At 56.4% G+C, this 15,181-nt stretch overlaps 5 protein-coding genes across 5 annotated transcripts; 1 reads left to right on the top strand and 4 right to left on the bottom strand.

Moving 5' to 3' along the window:
• Positions 1–412: 412 nt before the first annotated feature.
• Positions 413–1,251, bottom strand: THITE_2107455 (uncharacterized protein). The gene has a single exon (XM_003649101.1). It carries the CDS (start codon positions 1,118–1,120, stop codon positions 527–529), a length of 594 nt encoding a protein of 197 aa, XP_003649149.1. The 5' UTR covers positions 1,121–1,251; the 3' UTR covers positions 413–526.
• A 2,418-nt stretch (positions 1,252–3,669) lies between these two features.
• THITE_2107457 (uncharacterized protein) lies at positions 3,670–5,817 on the top strand. The gene is made up of 8 exons (XM_003649102.1): positions 3,670–3,853; positions 3,922–4,392; positions 4,459–4,549; positions 4,614–4,718; positions 4,786–4,997; positions 5,062–5,245; positions 5,306–5,510; positions 5,578–5,817. Exons 1-8 carry the CDS (start codon positions 3,779–3,781, stop codon positions 5,606–5,608), a joined length of 1,374 nt encoding a protein of 457 aa, XP_003649150.1. The 5' UTR covers positions 3,670–3,778; the 3' UTR covers positions 5,609–5,817.
• Positions 5,795–6,787, bottom strand: THITE_2141037 (uncharacterized protein; the record flags this gene model as incomplete). The annotated part of the gene is made up of 5 exons (XM_003649103.1): positions 5,795–5,894; positions 5,973–6,006; positions 6,102–6,283; positions 6,425–6,498; positions 6,602–6,787. 5 exons carry the CDS (start codon positions 6,785–6,787, stop codon positions 5,795–5,797), a joined length of 576 nt encoding a protein of 191 aa, XP_003649151.1.
• Positions 6,788–6,897: 110 nt separating this feature from the next.
• On the bottom strand, positions 6,898–8,055 carry THITE_2107461 (uncharacterized protein). Its single transcript, XM_003649104.1, has 3 exons — positions 7,693–8,055; positions 7,374–7,519; positions 6,898–7,264 (listed from the first exon to the last, which is right to left on the bottom strand). Exons 1-3 carry the CDS (start codon positions 7,876–7,878, stop codon positions 7,072–7,074), a joined length of 525 nt encoding a protein of 174 aa, XP_003649152.1. The 5' UTR covers positions 7,879–8,055; the 3' UTR covers positions 6,898–7,071.
• Positions 8,056–8,699: 644 nt separating this feature from the next.
• On the bottom strand, positions 8,700–14,495 carry THITE_2107467 (uncharacterized protein). Its single transcript, XM_003649105.1, has 8 exons — positions 14,463–14,495; positions 14,070–14,346; positions 13,865–13,997; positions 13,603–13,792; positions 9,686–13,532; positions 9,552–9,625; positions 9,272–9,486; positions 8,700–9,187 (listed from the first exon to the last, which is right to left on the bottom strand). The coding sequence occupies exons 2-8, from the start codon at positions 14,202–14,204 to the stop codon at positions 8,982–8,984; spliced, it is 4,800 nt and encodes a 1,599-aa protein (XP_003649153.1). The 5' UTR covers positions 14,205–14,346; positions 14,463–14,495; the 3' UTR covers positions 8,700–8,981.
• Between the last annotated feature and the right edge of the window lie 686 nt (positions 14,496–15,181).

Consider the following 15,181-nt stretch of genomic DNA (forward strand, 5'->3'; position numbering starts at 1 on the left):
AGATCCCTAGGGGTAGAGGGCCCGGAGTACGGAAGCGGACAGCGATGGTGTGTCGCGAACTGTTTCGAAATAGGTACCCTACTTTATGGTGGGGCAGATTTATTTCGAGCGCGGGGTGGAGGGGTGCTTGGCAAACGACGGGAGCACATCGGACCAGGGGCCAGGGAGATGCTTCCCTTTTAAGGCTGGTCATCCAGACCACACAGCATCCAGTGACTCAGCCTTGCCCGTTTTCTCTCTTTGAAATTTGAATGAGGTATCCCAATTGCAGCCGTGTCTAAGCCGAGCTGACTTTCCATTTCATCCTTTCTCTTGCTCCAGTAGGCCGGCCCTGCCTGTTCCCAGCAGCGCACAGCCTTCAGATTTGAGGGTACCACAGCCCCTTGAGTCACTTGTGTCCCTCAGTCTGATGCACAGTGAATTCTTGCCTCGCTCTGGGTTGTTTCCTCCTTTCTGTGTGCCACCTAACCCGGCGTTACATTGCGCACTTTGTACCACCGTCTTCGTTTTCCGGCGGCCGATATTATCAACCATCGTGGGAGGGTTTGGCCGCCTGCATCCGGCCGTCGTGACTCATTCCTTGCTGGTTCTGGCCATCCACCGGAGAGGCGGTTTCAAAGTTCAGCCTGGTCACCTGGTATTGGTGCTGGTACTGGAGGTTTGGTGCTGGCATGGCATATGGGTCGAGATGGGCGGGGAAGTATACCGACGAGGTTGCTCCTTGGGCATTCCCGCCGAAACGGATGGCATTCTGGTGGTCGGGATCCCTAATTAGCGCCCCATCGGTTTCCCAGGTCCCGAAGCCGCCAAGAGGGTCCAAATTCGCTGCCCCATGGCCCCATGCTAACGGAATGTTTGCTTGGGTGCTCAACGGCTGAGGTTCAAAAGCTGGCCGGTGGTATGGGAACAAGAACCGGGTGGCAACGGGCATAAAGGGGACTTCGAAGAAACCGCTGCCATCATCTGCCATCCCCAACATCAATGGCGTATGGGGATTCAACTCTTGGCTCCGACTTGGCTGGCCCATCGGAGCCTTCGTTTCCAAGTCCCTCTGACCCGTCGCCGTGGGAACCCGAATGCGGAAGTTGGTGTCGAAGGAGCTATGGCAGGGAACGTTCATCCGCGAGCAGTTCAGGCACGGGTTACCGCCGGGACAGCGCACTTTCCTGCGCCGACATGTCAAACATCCTTTCCAGGACGAGTCAGCTTAAAGATCCAGCCAGGGTTGATGAGCTCTGGTGGGAAGGGGCTCTCACCTCGAAACGTCCGCTTCAGTTGCTGAGTCATAGCGACAGCTCGATATCGGCACTTTATGCACCACAGTGTGTCTAGGAACTCGTAAAGCCCAGGGGGGCATTCTTATATACTCACCACCGGTTTTCTCAACTCTGCGTCGGAGCACAGCAAGCCAGTGCTCCAAGCCTGCCAGGTAAAGTTATCTCCGTTCTAAACCCCATGATGGTAGGTAGCAGGCAGCATACCGCGTCCACCCTACTGTGTAGGCGCATCCACACACAGCATGTTCGTGGCGACCTGAAGGGGAAGCCTGATATCCGATGACACGCTGCAGTGCTTTACTCAGCACAGCGTGACACAGCCTCTAGACAACATACCATTGTATGCCTGCCTTCATGCAGTCATTCGCACCCGCAGGTTGGGAACGATCTTTTGTGGAATCAACCAGCCCTTACAAACACCTGGTCACTAATCGTTAAAAGACCAGCGAATCCTCAAAGTCGCCGGCGCCAATCCTTCCCTAAGCAGGTTTACTTGCTCTTCCATCAGCGATCCTCCTTCGGCTTTGAGCTACAGCCCAGGACAGATGGTTCTCATGAGGCGAGAAGAAGCCACGAGGGGCCAGGACAACGCAGACTGCATGAGCCAGGAGTTTCTTCTTCAAATAATCCAACGCTCTACTACACCGCTCGTCGAGGACCAGGAAGCAACCCGTGGGCAGCCGAACGGGGGTTCGGAATCCGGACCATCATGGAAGCGTTACCTCGGGTCCCCGTCTCCCTTGACCTGCGGGTCGATATAGGACGGGATCTTTTCCTGTATGCGGCACGCCTCCGTAAGACGGCGGAGCTGCGGGAAAAAACGGAGAGAGTCAAACCAACAAGTTGCTAAACTCCCAGGTCTAGCATGGCAGTTGAGACGTTGTTGCTGCTGTAGCGACGCAATTCGGCGACACTACCAGTCTCGGGGTGACGTCTTACACCTCTTACACCCGCCGTGCCGTCTCAGTGGCTGACTAGACCAGCTCTCGTCCGTCCGCCGACCACGCCCTTTCGTCCTCAGCTTGCCAGGCAGACTCATCAGCCCCGTGCAAGGCAGGTACACCAGGTAACTGCTTCTTGGGCCCGCCTGATGCCCGTCACATCCAACTCTCGCCTCCGCTATGCCCTGGTTAGCTCTTCCCCAGGTTGCGCTCGCATGCGGTGTGCCTGGGTGTCTGCTCAAAGCTGATGGCTTTCTGCGACATATGCCAAAAGATTCGTTCCTTTGCACAAGATAACTAGATGCCGAAACTGCCGGGATAACTGGCGGTGAGGATGGAATTGTGTCAATGCTGCGATGCCGACAGCATCTCTGGAGTCTGGATTGCTGACTGGGATGAGCACCTGTAAATATTCAGCAGGGCGGTGAAGGCTAAGGTATTTACTGCGTTGGCAGTTATACTGCGTAACGTTGGTTAGTTACATGGTTAATGGCATGCTCGTTTTACCACGATTCATGCTAACCCCTTTCGGGTAGGCTGGAATGTTAATGGTCCTCTAAGGGGTAGACGTTAAAGAGGTCCCGCCAAGACTAATTTCGGCCAATTGTCGGCAATGTTTTTACAACGTTTTTACGCAACCCCGATCGCCAAGGCGTTTGCTCTATCGCCAAGGGGTTAGTTCGCCAGGGGTGCCGAGGGCGGCGCCAGCCCCCCGCTAATAAGGATTCGGGTTAAGGTTAGGGTATAGGTCAAGGTTAGAGTGCGGGTTAACTTCATTTTTTTTTCTTTTGATTTAGTTGAGGTTTCGCGAAGTTGTTGCTACGAGTCTTTGCGATTCTTCGTTATTGATATTGCTCGAAGTCGTCGTGGCCTTGGCGATTTGTAAATACTTGTAAGCGGTAGGTTCCGAAATTAGTCTTGGCGGGACCTCTTTAACGACGACCCTCTAAGGGTTTGTTGAGTAACTACCTACCTTAGATGTTGACACCAAACCCCGATAAGCTAGGGTTGCTTCTGTCTTGTCGGCGGTATTATTCTGTGAATACCGCCGTCGCCCTCCACCATCCCAGTTGAGAGACTCTGAGAACTCTGTGACTTCCTTTCCCGTATCAGGAACCTGCTGCCCGCTCTTTGTCGGCGTCAACAGTCGCCGGAGGGAGCAGAGATGAGTAGCTATGAGAACAAGCATAAGCCATCCACCCTTCCTTTCATGCAAACCCTCGTCTGCTGCGGGGGTTGATGCTAAAACCGCATACTCGCCGGCCAAGGTCAAGTGACCGACCGCGCCCTCGGCCACGCCGGAAAGGGCAAGCAGTACATGCGCTCGGCCAAGTTCCTCCATCGCGACTGCTGTTTCCCTGCCCGCAACTTCGCGCCATGAGCTTGCTCAGCCAGCACGGGACACGGCAACGCAGCAACAGCGACATTTCCGATTCCTAGCATGACCGCGACGCTCGACTATCGGTGCTGTGCATTGAGGCCTCGCGTTGCTTGGCGCTTGACTAGACCAGCTTCGTTCAAAGAGAGGTGACCCAGGTTTCCAGGTCCAAGGTCAAAAAAATGCGCGAGGACCAGGCGATGGTCTGCCCTTTCTGTGGTTGGACCAACGAGGCAGGGGAGTATCAAATGCTGTTGGTGAGTCTGTGATCGACGTTTGTAGTCGGGCCTCGACTCCACCTCCCATTGTCTAATCCGTAACCTAGCACATGGAGACCCTGCACGCTGAGGACGACCTGCCGTTAGGTGTGAAAGAAGAGAATAGTTACCGAGCATCCGCAAGTGCCGACAATGCTGAGGACGCCCCGTATGCCGAGTGCCCGATCGAGGGTTGCGGGGAGCTTCTGGCTCTCCAGGAGCTAGACTATCATATTGAGCTCCACGCTGAGCAATCGAGCGAGCACCTCCTTAAAGAATCCACGCCAGCTCCAGAGCCGGACTCGCAAGCCCAGCTCCCGCTTTCCGGGCCGTCAAGGGCTCAACGCGAGGCACAGAGGCAAGGGCAGTCCGATCTGGCCTCGGTGGAAAACTCTTCCCAATCCAAGGCCATCTCGGCGTGGAGGCGGCTGCTTAAGATGCCGGGGTCCTCTTCGACAAACGTTGTTTCGCATGCAAAGAGCCTGCAGGATGAGAAGAAGCCCACGAGTCCGTATTCCATACGCGGCAGGCGGCTTGGTGTAAGCAGCCTCCGATAGAGTGTCGTCCCGTCGAGGCTGCTGGACACCCGGCTGACTACCTTGCAGAAAGCACAACTTGGAAAATATGCGCATGAAGAGCGTATGCCGGATTGGCTAGTTACCCTGCTGAGGAAACACGGTCAAGTCACGTCTCAGGGTGGGTCACTTAGGAAGGAGCCCGCCCGTCTCGGATGGGCTGGCTGCTAAACAAGCATTACTAGGAGTCATCCCGGTCCTGGCCCAGCTCCTGGAGCAGAGCTCGTCCACAAAGTACGCCTATCTCTGCCACCCATGCGTGCAGCATGTCTCCAAGATCAAGCGCGAGGGTATGTGTCCGCCACTGCCGGGCGACCCCAGCCTAGCTCTGGCTCGGCAGTTAACAGACAGCCACAGGAGGGTTTTGCGGCTACCGCAATATTCAAATGATGTGCTCGTTCATCATCCACACCAAGTTCAAAGGTCACACCCACTTCCGGGGCGTCATTCCATCCATCTTCCAGATTCAGGAGGACATTGAGACCGCGTGGGACCGCGGCATCAACGCCGAAGGCCGTATTGAGACGGGCGGGATCAGGGGAACCAGAAAATACATCGGCACGCCCGAGGTACACCAGCCTTGCGCAATCTTACTCGCATCCCACCCACATCGCTGACCAATAATTTCGCCAGGCATTAGCGGTGTTTTGTCTGTTAGAAATTCCCTGCGAGCCCCTCGCAATCAAGGACACAGAGCCTGCCAAGAGCGAAGCGCAGCTCATGGATTACGTCGAGAACTATTTCCAGTCCGGAGTCGAGGATCCCACGCAGCGCATCCGCAGGACAAAGCTACCGCCGATCTACTTCCAGCACGCGGGTACGCCACTTAAGATTCGCTTCATATAGTCTTCCAGCTGACATCCCTGGGGCACGCCAGGCCATTCCCTGACCATCATTGGCTTCGAGAAGCTCAAGAACGGCTCCAAGCAACTGCTGGTCTTTGACCCTTCCTTCCATGACTCGTCGTCCATCTTGCGCCTCGTTGGGAAGACGTTTGTGCACCCCTTACCCGATCTGGCGCTGAGGCAGTATCGTCGAGGGAATAGGTATCTGAAGGCATACCGAGAGTTTGAGCTGTTAAGGTTTGTCTCTCCTGAAGAGTTTCCACTCTGCTGCAGGTTGCGGATGTGCTGACGATGACGGCCACAGGCTACGGACGGACACGGAAGCAACGGGGTGATATCGCAGCGTCGCGGCCGGTGCTGTATTTGACCTACGATGTATTTTTTGATAGAATCGTTTGTGTTTCACAGCGAGCACCCGGCATGGAGGGATAGGTAGATGGGGGGAGGCAGCCAGTGGCGTCCCTCCTAGTATCAGCGGTTTATCATTCGTGTCTTAGTCTATACCCTCTCGCAGCGCATTTTCAAGCCGTCATTTGCTTCGCAAACCATTCCTGGAGTTTTGCCAGCGCCCGCCCGCGGTGCGAAATCTTGTTCTTTTCGGCCTTGTCCATCTCGGCATAACTGCCCTCACTGGTTAGATTACGAAAAGCCGTTCACGACCCTCCTACGTCTCGCCTGGGATGGAAAGAATTGACTCACGTCTTGCCCTCGTACTCAAACACCGGATCCCAGCCTGACAGCCCGGCTCTCGGTCAGCTCACCACCCCCCTTGAACCTCTGGCAACGAGCACATTTCGATCAGGAACCCTGAACGGCAGCAAAACATACCGAAATTCCCGGCCCCCCTCGCCGGCACGATCTTCCCCTCCGTGATCCCCTGGAAGAGGATCGGCTCGTGGCCCGGCCCGGCCGAGTAGGCGAACGTGCAGACGGCCCGGGCCGACTTGTCCTCGTAGGCCGCCAGCAGGTTGTTGAGGCCCGCGTGGCCGATGGATTTCATGAACCATTTTCTGGGGTTTTTATGGGTCAGCAAGGGGTTGTTTCGGTCAGAAAGGCTGGGTGCTATAGAGTCATGTCGGAGGGGAGGCTGATAAAATAACGGCCAGGCATGGGTGAACGGGTGAAGCGGTGGAGGGTGCGGTTCCGCTTACATGTACGGCCCCGGCAGGCCGTTCAGCGCGTTGAAGCACAGGCATGTGTCTTCCACCAGAACGGGGCCTCCGATCTGTTTTGGTCGGGGGGAAGAGAGGAAGATGGTTAGTGGTTAGTTTTGGACTTTGAATGACTTTGAGGGGATGCCGTGGTGTGCTGCGTTCTTATGTACTTACCAGGTCGGCAGCCCGCCGGCACTTGTCGAGCGTTACCTCCTCGAGAGTCCCCTGGATCTCGATCAGGTCGAGCGACCGGCTCTCGACTTGGATGGCCGGCTCCAGAATCGCCTTGACTTCGCCCAGCTTGTTGGCGTTGCCGGTGATGAAGTTGACAATGGGTCGGGCTGCCGTCGGGGTCGTCATTTTGAGTTTCTTGTTTGTCTCTTCTCTCTTGGGAGAGCTGCTATTGATGAGTGTTTACAGTTGGGGCTTGTATCTTTTACAGCAGTGATCTCCGAAACAGTGTTTTGAGGAGCCCCGCTGATGGCAAAAGCCTCTGTTGTTGCATGTTTAGGTGAAATTACCAACCCTCGTAACCAGCAGCTTGACAAAGTCCGCTCACTGCCTATGAGATACCGCAGTCAAAGGTCAAGCGGTCATGGCATGTCATATCTCATAGATTCGGGGCTTCACCGCTTATATAGGTGCTATGTGGCATTGTTCTTCTTCCACTGCTCCAGCCACTGCTCGATGCGCTCGACATTGCTCTCCATCTCCTCCGCCGTCACGCTCTGCAACTCCACGACGATCTCCTCGTCGTACGACTCCTTTGCCTCCTGCAACAGCACATCCATGATCTCCGAGTCGATGTTCTCCTGAAGTTTGACCTCGGGGTATTTCCTGGCCCCGCATATCAGTCGTTCTTTTCTTGGCTCCTCTCATTATTGCATACAATAATTGAATAAGATGGAAAGGGGGGATCAGGAGAACAACAACCGGTGTGACTCACCTGGCCGTGAGACGGTCATACAGCGTCGCCGTATCCACCCGCAGCACTACCACCAAATCGATCCAGCTTTTGGGGAACAGATCGCACGCATGCCAGTCTATTATGTAACCGCCCTGCTTGACCTCGTCCTCGATGGCATCGAGGAGCTGTAGTTTCATCTATGTCAGCCTTTGTTCATATGCACGTAGTCGAAATGAAGTAAAAGGGGTAAGGAAAGTGAAAAGAAAGTGAAATTACATAAGGGGAATAAAGAAAAAAAAAAGAAAAAAAAAAGAAAAAAAAAAAAAAAGAAAAAGAACAAAAGAGAAAAAAGACTCACCTTGTCCTCATCCACAATCCAACTCTGGTACTCATCGTCCCACCCCTCATGGCACTCACGGTCCTTGACCACGTCGTTGATCGAGAGGTGCTTGAGCCCCGTGCGCTCGGCGAGAAGCTCACAGTGACTGGTCTTGCCGGTGCCCGGCGTGCCTGTGATGATGATGTTGGGTAAGGTGCGCGACATATTCTCGGCTCACTGGCAGATTCTGGTAGACCAATATTTTCTCCAGTGTGCTTTTAGTCTTCGGGGATTCTGGCTTCGAGCTTGGTACCGGTTGTGGTTCCTGAACTAGCGTAGTTATGATGAAGCTCGTGGTTATAAGTGGCTGTTCTGTTTCCGCCCAAAAATATTTGAAGTTTTTGGCGTTTTGGCAAGGAGTATGTGCGAAGATTGGAAATCCCCACTGTGCAAAGGCAGAGTTCAACAGGCCATCACCACGGAGCACGAACATCACGGCGTCCAATCATTAGTGCATCCCATTTCATGGATGCATGGAACCAAATCTGTCTGATACAGAGTGAATCGTTCATGCGCTGTCTCCTCTTTCTCTTGGAGTCGGCTCAACTCCTCTCCTCTACATGAAGCGCACACCCCCAGGCCATCTCGCTCAGCCCCCTGCGGCAAGGAGGCAAGGACCGTGTGCTGCTGCGTCTTCATGCTCTCTATCCTGTACTGCGTGCCACCACGTTCCACCTTCTCCTCTACCTCTACAACTTCATACATGTACGTAAGTAAACATGACCATAGCCAGATACTTCGGTATCTCCCTGCTCTCCCTCCAATCCAGCCTCCCAGACAACGAGGCTGAATCCGGCCATTGTTACGGACTATGCACGCGAAAAAGCAAAGTGAGACGTGCGGGTATTGCACCGCGTGAGGAAGGGGGAAAAAGAAAGCAAGGCAGCAAAGGATTTCAGATATCCCCAAACCAACAATAGCACATTGCCATCCCAGGATGATCGATATCCTGGAACAAGCAACACAGACCGTTCCAAAGTACCTCCGTTCCAAAGTACCTTCCCGCAGATACAACCAACCACCTGTTGTTGGCTGTCAACTGCTTGCTTCTGCGCTGCTCACTCACTTTCACTCCCACTCCTGTTTCTCACCAACCGGTATCCCATCGCAATGGGATCTTCCTCACCCCGGTCATTACCACCGCCGCCCCCATCTTTCCACGGACCGAGCAGCACCGAAGCGGGCCCCTGTCTCGGGAGCGACAGCGGCCGCACACCGGCAGGCAAGAGCGAGCGCGGGCCGGGTTGCGCGACGACAGCCGCCGCCGCCTAGGCGGCGCCCGCCACGACCGACGCGGGTCGCTGCTGCTGCTCGTCCTGGTCGACCACGGTCGTGTCGTTTGTGCTCTGGCCTTCGTACTCCTCGTCCTCGTCGCCCTCGCCGGCCTGGGAGCCGTACTCGAGCTTCTCTTGCTGGGCGATGGCCTGCTGCGAGACAATCTCCGCGAGACGCTTCAGCCGCGGGGTTTGGAGCCCTAGGGGTAATCGCGAGGTTAGTCTTGGAAAATTTTCAGGGCTGATGGACGAAGGGAAGTGGGCTTGGGGGAAGATAGGCTTACAGGATGGGGTGTAAGTCTCCAGGGCGGTGATCACCCTGGGCTCGGCGATCTCGTACGGTCCGCTGTCGTCCATATCGACAGCCGGAAGGAGCAGGACATCGCTCTTCTCCGTCACACGCGAGGCGACCGCCTTCATGATCTCGCCATTGATGGGCTGCTCGTAGTCGGCCACAAGGTACTGGTTCAACAGTTTCTGAATCTGGTTGGGCGAGAGCCTGGTAGCGAGCAAAGCGGGTCAGACAGATTCACCAGGGCCGGCTAGCTCACAGGGATCACTCACATCCAGCAGATGTCCTGGATAATCTCGATATCGTTCAGCGTCGCCTTCTTGAGCTGCAAAAGCTTCGTCGCTTGCTGGGATCAAGTCAGCACCGCCATCCATCTCAACAATCATGCGAGAGAAGAATCACTCACCATCAGGTGCTCAAGCTGGAGGGTGCCCTCCGGCATGTCGTGGCTCTTGCACCACTCCTCGATACGGGTGATGTTGTAGTTGATCTGCAGGCCACGCTTCCACGAGAGGAAGTTCCGGCGCATGAGCAAGTCGTTGAAGGCGGTCACGCCCACCAGACGGAGCAGCTCCGTGATTGTCTGCGTGATGATTGAGTCCTCGAGGTAGTAGGCCTTCATGGCGCGGAAGACGCTGTTGAGCATCGAGAGCAGGTTATCCATGCTGTACGCCGGCTGGTTGCTGCCCGGCAGGAGCTTGCCGAGGAACCTGTTGTTCTCGTTCGTGACAAAGCCCGGGAGCGACTGCGACTCGATGATGGCCGGGATGATCATCTTGTTCAGCTTCCGCTTGAGCACCTTCATCCACGTGTGGTAGATGTTGAATTCGAGGCTCTCAAGGTCGTGCTTGACGATCTCGAGCAGGCGGTCGTACTCGTAGTTGTCCGACTTCTGAGCCTCATACCAGTCCTCGGCCAGGAAGACGAACGAGAGCATCTCATGAACGTTGGAGAGCCAGAAGGCGCCGGGGTTGATGGCCTCATCGCCCTCCTGCTGCATGACCTCTTGCTGGATCGACTGCATGACGTTGGCGAGGAAGCGCTCCGACTCCTTGACGAACCCGTTGTTCCACATTTCCGACGTGACCAAGTTGATGAGGTACGACGGGAACAGGACCTCCTTGTCCGATGGCGGCGGGTTGCTGGCCGGCGAGGGGATCTTCAAGTTGCGGATGAGACCCATGGTAACCTCCTCGTTGAGGCCCTGCTCGTCGGAGAGCAGGGCCTCGAGCTCCAGCTCGATGTTGTCCACGCCAGGGATGAACGTCGAGCCGGACAGCGTGGTCTGGCTGCTCATGCCGGGCACAGCCATGGACACGGGACGGGGGTTGTAGGCCATGCTGTACCTATCCAGTTCACGGACCTCGGCCCCCGCGCTGCGCCGCTTGGGCTTCTTAGCCGACACCAAGTTGATGAGGCCGGACGGGGCAGTGGCGGGCGTGTGGCCGTTGATGAGCTCGCCGTTGACGGGGGCGTTCCGCCTGGCCTGCTCGAGCGCTTCCTGAAGCTCGAGCAACTGTTGCCGGAGCGAGTTCTTCTCGGCCTCGTGGCGCTGGCTCTCCTGACGCGCAGCCTCGAGTTCCGAGCTCGTAGCACGCAGAGAGTCCCGGAGCTGCCGCTCTTCGTCCTGCATCCTCTTGACGTTGGCCACCGACTCCTCGAAGTTCGCTTGCAGCTTCTTCATCTCGGCCTCCATGGCCTCGAGACGGGCAGCAGCGATGCCGGCCTGGTTGGCCTCGGTCTGCAGCTCCTTTGCCCGGGCCTCGAGAGCGTTGTGCCGGTTCCTCCATATGGCGACCTGGCCTTCGTAGTTCTCTACCTGGGTCTTGAGCTCCTTGTTCTGCGCCTTCATGGTGCCCAGCGACTGGGTCAACTCGACCACCTTGTTCTCCAGCTTGTAGGAGATCTGCTTGAGATCGCGCGCCTCGGCGCGGATGACCTTGTACTCCTTGCGAGCGCGCCTGCCGCGCCATAGGCTCTGCACGATGATAACCTTCCGGCGGTAGTTCCTCCACGCCCGGAGTGCCCTCCTCGACCGCCAGCTCCGCTGGATGATGAGCGCAGCATTGCCCATCCGGGTCTCCATGATCTCCTTGCGCCGCAGATAGCCCTTGAAGGCGGCCTGGGCGCGGATAACGTCGTTCCTGATGCGCAAGAACTGCTTCCTCTGCTTCTGACCACGCCACACCCTCTGGATGGTGGTTGCGGCCTTGATCGTCCGCATCTCCTGCGCCTGCTTCCGAGCCTTCTGGGCTCGTACCGCGGCCTGGAATGCGATGATGGAGTTCCGGGCGGCTAGGTACTTCTTTCGGTAGTACTTGGCCCTCAGGTTCTTCTGGATCATGATCGCGCACTCGTTCAGCCTGTTGGTCCGGAGGTTCTCGAGGAAGGCCAGCATGCCGGCCCTGAAGAAGATCTTTGTCAGACCCAGCTGGTACTTGTCCAGGCCCTTGCCCTTGCTGGTGCCGAGGGCCTTGGTCAGGATGGCATTCGCCATCTGCCTGATCTCCGAAGTCCACTGCGACGAGGGCACGAGCATGTAGTAGCGCAGGGCAAATTCCTCATACGTCCATCTCGTGGGGTAGCCCGCACAGCTAATGCGGACCGTTTCCAACACACCGCAGGCCCGGAGCTGGTTCAACACCATCGGGCCCTCGAACTTCCACGCCTCCTTGGCCTCGTTGGGCTTGATACACCGGATGTAGTGCACGTCGGTGCTGTTGATGGTGTTCATGAGCTCGATCAGCGAGGACTTGAAGATGCCACCGAGTGTCGGCTTGCGGTTAACAGCGACACCGATCTTCCGTCCCGCAGCTGGCTTCACGGCGTTAGAGCTCGCCGAGGCGACGTCCTTCTCCCGCACCGCCGAAGCCGCATCCAGCACCGCACCAAGGAACTTGTTGGTGGAGGCCCTGAGGACCGCCATGTGCTCGTCCGGAACCGTATCACGGTTCTTCTCGATGAAGCCCTCCGACTCGTAGGTGACGTCGATGGCATAGTGGCAGACGGTGAACGAGGACTTGCCAAACCGGGGCTTCTTGTAGAACTTGTGCTTGTCGGAGCCAAAGTTGTGGTGCAGCTTCGTCACGAACTGCTCGTCGGAGCCCATAGGCAGCCTCGACTCCTCGTCCAACAGCGAGAGAATGCCGAGCTTGCCCTCGATAAGGTCGATGCAGGGCTGGTTGTCGGCAAAGTCAATGAAGGTCCAGTCGATTTGTTCCCTGAGATACTCTTCCTGTTCGAGCTTGAAGACGTGCTGGTTGAACTCCTGCTGCAGCTTCTCGTTGGCGTAGTTGATGCAGAACTGCTCAAACGAGTTCTTGGCGAAGTGCTCGAAACCGTAAATGTCAAGGACACCAATGAACGAGTGCACCCGGTTGAGCACATCCTCCGTTGCAAGACTCCGGTTGATGATCTCCACCAACCAGTCAAAGAGGCTGGAGTAGATGAACTTGGCAACGGAGTCCCTGACGACAATGGCCTGCGCCTGCGTGAGATTGGACGTGATCTTCTCTCCGCGCGTGATGAGCTGCTTCTTGACAATCCATTTGGCGAATTCAGGGGCGTCGATGCCGAGAATATCGCAAGCCTTCACCAGAGACGGCTCAGTCGCAGAGAGCACGCTGTCATTGCGAGACGCGCCGATCTTGATGTTGCCCAGGTGCAGCAGACCTGCGAGCAGCTTGAAAATCTCAGCCTGGTCCGCTTCGCTGACACCAATCGTCTTGAGCGACTGCTTGGTGGCAACAAACTCGGCTTTGTCGTCAACGCCATCAATGGTTGGGGTGTTGCCCTGGTTGAGATACTCAAACTGCTCGACCGGCAGTAGGCCCAGCTCCTGGCGTTCCCTGTCCGACACACCGGCCACCAGCTGGTAAAAGATGTGGTAATTCCTCTCCTTAAGAGGCTGAAAGACCAATCTTGACCGCTCGAGCAAGTACGTCCGAATCTTCGCACCAATAATGTTTGTGCCCTTGTCGAACATGATTTCAATGTACTTGCCGAAACGTGAAGAGTTGTCGTTTCTCGTGGTTTTCGCATTGCCGAACGCTTCCATGATCGGGTTGGTCGCGAGAATAGCCTCCTCCGTCTTGCTCATGGCCTCAGGCCCCTTCTTCGCCCTCGACCCTGGGCTGTCGGGCGATTCTCGAGTCGCGAAGTATCTCATAATGTACTTGGCGCTGACGGTCTTGCCGGCGCCGGACTCGCCGGACACGACAATGGTTTGGTTCTTCCCATCTCGCAACATGTCCCTGCGGAAATTGTCAGCGTTGCCCTCCTGACCCGCACGTCCAGAGCCGCGCCGGCAGCGCAGAGCCATACATGAAGGCCTCTTCCGCAATGGCAAAAAGATGCGGGGCTTGCGTCGCTCTTTGCTTCCCGGCATAGACTTGAACCATGCCCGGGACGTAGAGAGAGTCGACCCGAGCGAAGGGATTGGTTGCTATCAACACGATGCCGGAGTACGTGTAGATCTCTTTCTGGGCATATCGGAGGCGGATAGCCTGCAGGACTGGTTGCGGCGAAGATAGTCAGTGCCTTGTTCCCCAGCAGCAGAGCAGGTTGTTAAGAGGGGTCGCGTTACCGGCAGGCTCGTTAAGATGGGAGAGGTTGGTCAGGTCATCGCTGGCTTCGAGCATTGTGGGATTCATCAACGGTGGCAGCGACGGGTCGTTTCCGGACTGGAGGGCCTCGAGAGAGACCTCCAGTGTCTTGGTCTGCAGCCACGGGAGAGGTTAGCCAGCGGGACAGCGCCGGGGCTCTTAGCCGCAATCCAGGAGGCGGCCTACCTCGCCATTTTCGAGCGTGAACTCGAGCACGACTTTTGACCCTTCTACTGTCTTCTTGGTAACCTCGGACGCAACCCAGCCCTCAATCGGGTCGGGCTGCCACGCTCTGGTACCGACATCATAGCTCTCCGACATTGGACACGGTTAGGGGCAGTGAAGCCGGGTGAGGGGCGGTGGAGGTCAAGGTTGGTTTCGGCGTGTTGACAGCTTCGGAGGCCAGGCCTCGTCGCGGCAGGTCGGCAGAAGGTCGCGGCGCTGTATCCGAGGAGAAGAAGAGCTGCACGTGGTCAGTCGGCCAGCGGCGCAGCAGTTAGAGGAGGACGGGTGCAGTGAGATGGGGCGCAGTGGCTGCTGCTGTGAGAGAAGGCATTCGCGAAGAATACGGTAACTAACGGGTCACTTCATCAGGTTCCGAAAGAGCGGTGCCCAAGGGATCTTCGCTGTCCTGTTGGCTGGTTGAAGGCGTGGGCAACGGCAAACGACTCGAGACAAACGACTGGAGAAAACGGTGTGGCTCGCTGGTATGGGCACGTTGAAGACGCGTGCTTACTGCAGGTAAACGAACGCGGAGCGAAAGTGTCGGCGGACGCCGTCGTTCGAGTTCAGGGGGCCGAGAAAAAAAGGTGCATGGGTACGATGCAGTTATGCACGCTACGGAGAGTTACTCTGCAGGTTGAGCGTTGATAGGAGAAGTCAAGGCGGAACGGCCAACGGCGTTAACAATCGGTAAGAGGCCCGGGGGGTCAACCTCGGGGCACGGACTCTGGGGTTGGTTACCACAGTACGGAATAGATATTCATAGCGCACTGGCCAGCGGACTGCAACACCAGATATACTAGATGGTTGGGTGAAGAATGTCCAGAATCACCTTGAATGCAGTTGTGTGTATTATGTGCAGCCTTTTTAAAGTACCCTTTACTCATACCTATAGCAAGAAACGAACCGACCATCCATCGAGGCATCCTTTGCTCGTGCACCACCAACTCACTTGGATTTGTTTCCAATACATGGGCCTGGCTTAGAGAAAACTACCGTGTTGGGCAGTTGCCGAAAGCCATCCATCCCAAAGAGCACAGCAAGAACCGCGAGGCACCTAACGTTCACGTTCTTGT

The sequence above is a fragment of the Thermothielavioides terrestris genome, chromosome 1 (assembly GCF_000226115.1).
Source record: "Thermothielavioides terrestris NRRL 8126 chromosome 1, complete sequence".
NCBI classification, from domain to species: domain Eukaryota; kingdom Fungi; phylum Ascomycota; class Sordariomycetes; order Sordariales; family Chaetomiaceae; genus Thermothielavioides; species Thermothielavioides terrestris.

Coding starts and splice junctions, on each gene's coding strand:
- THITE_2107455 (XM_003649101.1), bottom strand. CDS start 1,120: ATGAACGTTCCCTGCCATAGCTCCTTCGACACCAACTTCCGCATTCGG.
- THITE_2107457 (XM_003649102.1), top strand. CDS start 3,779: ATGCGCGAGGACCAGGCGATGGTCTGCCCTTTCTGTGGTTGGACCAAC. Junction 4,393..4,458: donor TACGCGGCAGGCGGCTTGGT/GTAAGCAGCCTC, acceptor ACTACCTTGCAG/AAAGCACAACTTGGAAAATA. Junction 4,998..5,061: donor AATACATCGGCACGCCCGAG/GTACACCAGCCT, acceptor TAATTTCGCCAG/GCATTAGCGGTGTTTTGTCT.
- THITE_2107461 (XM_003649104.1), bottom strand. CDS start 7,878: ATGTCGCGCACCTTACCCAACATCATCATCACAGGCACGCCGGGCACC. Junction 7,520..7,692: donor GGATTGTGGATGAGGACAAG/GTGAGTCTTTTT, acceptor ATGAAACTACAG/CTCCTCGATGCCATCGAGGA. Junction 7,265..7,373: donor TATGACCGTCTCACGGCCAG/GTGAGTCACACC, acceptor ATGCGGGGCCAG/GAAATACCCCGAGGTCAAAC.
- THITE_2107467 (XM_003649105.1), bottom strand. CDS start 14,204: ATGTCGGAGAGCTATGATGTCGGTACCAGAGCGTGGCAGCCCGACCCG. Junction 13,998..14,069: donor TCACGCTCGAAAATGGCGAG/GTAGGCCGCCTC, acceptor CCGTGGCTGCAG/ACCAAGACACTGGAGGTCTC. Junction 13,533..13,602: donor ATTGCGGAAGAGGCCTTCAT/GTATGGCTCTGC, acceptor CAATTTCCGCAG/GGACATGTTGCGAGATGGGA.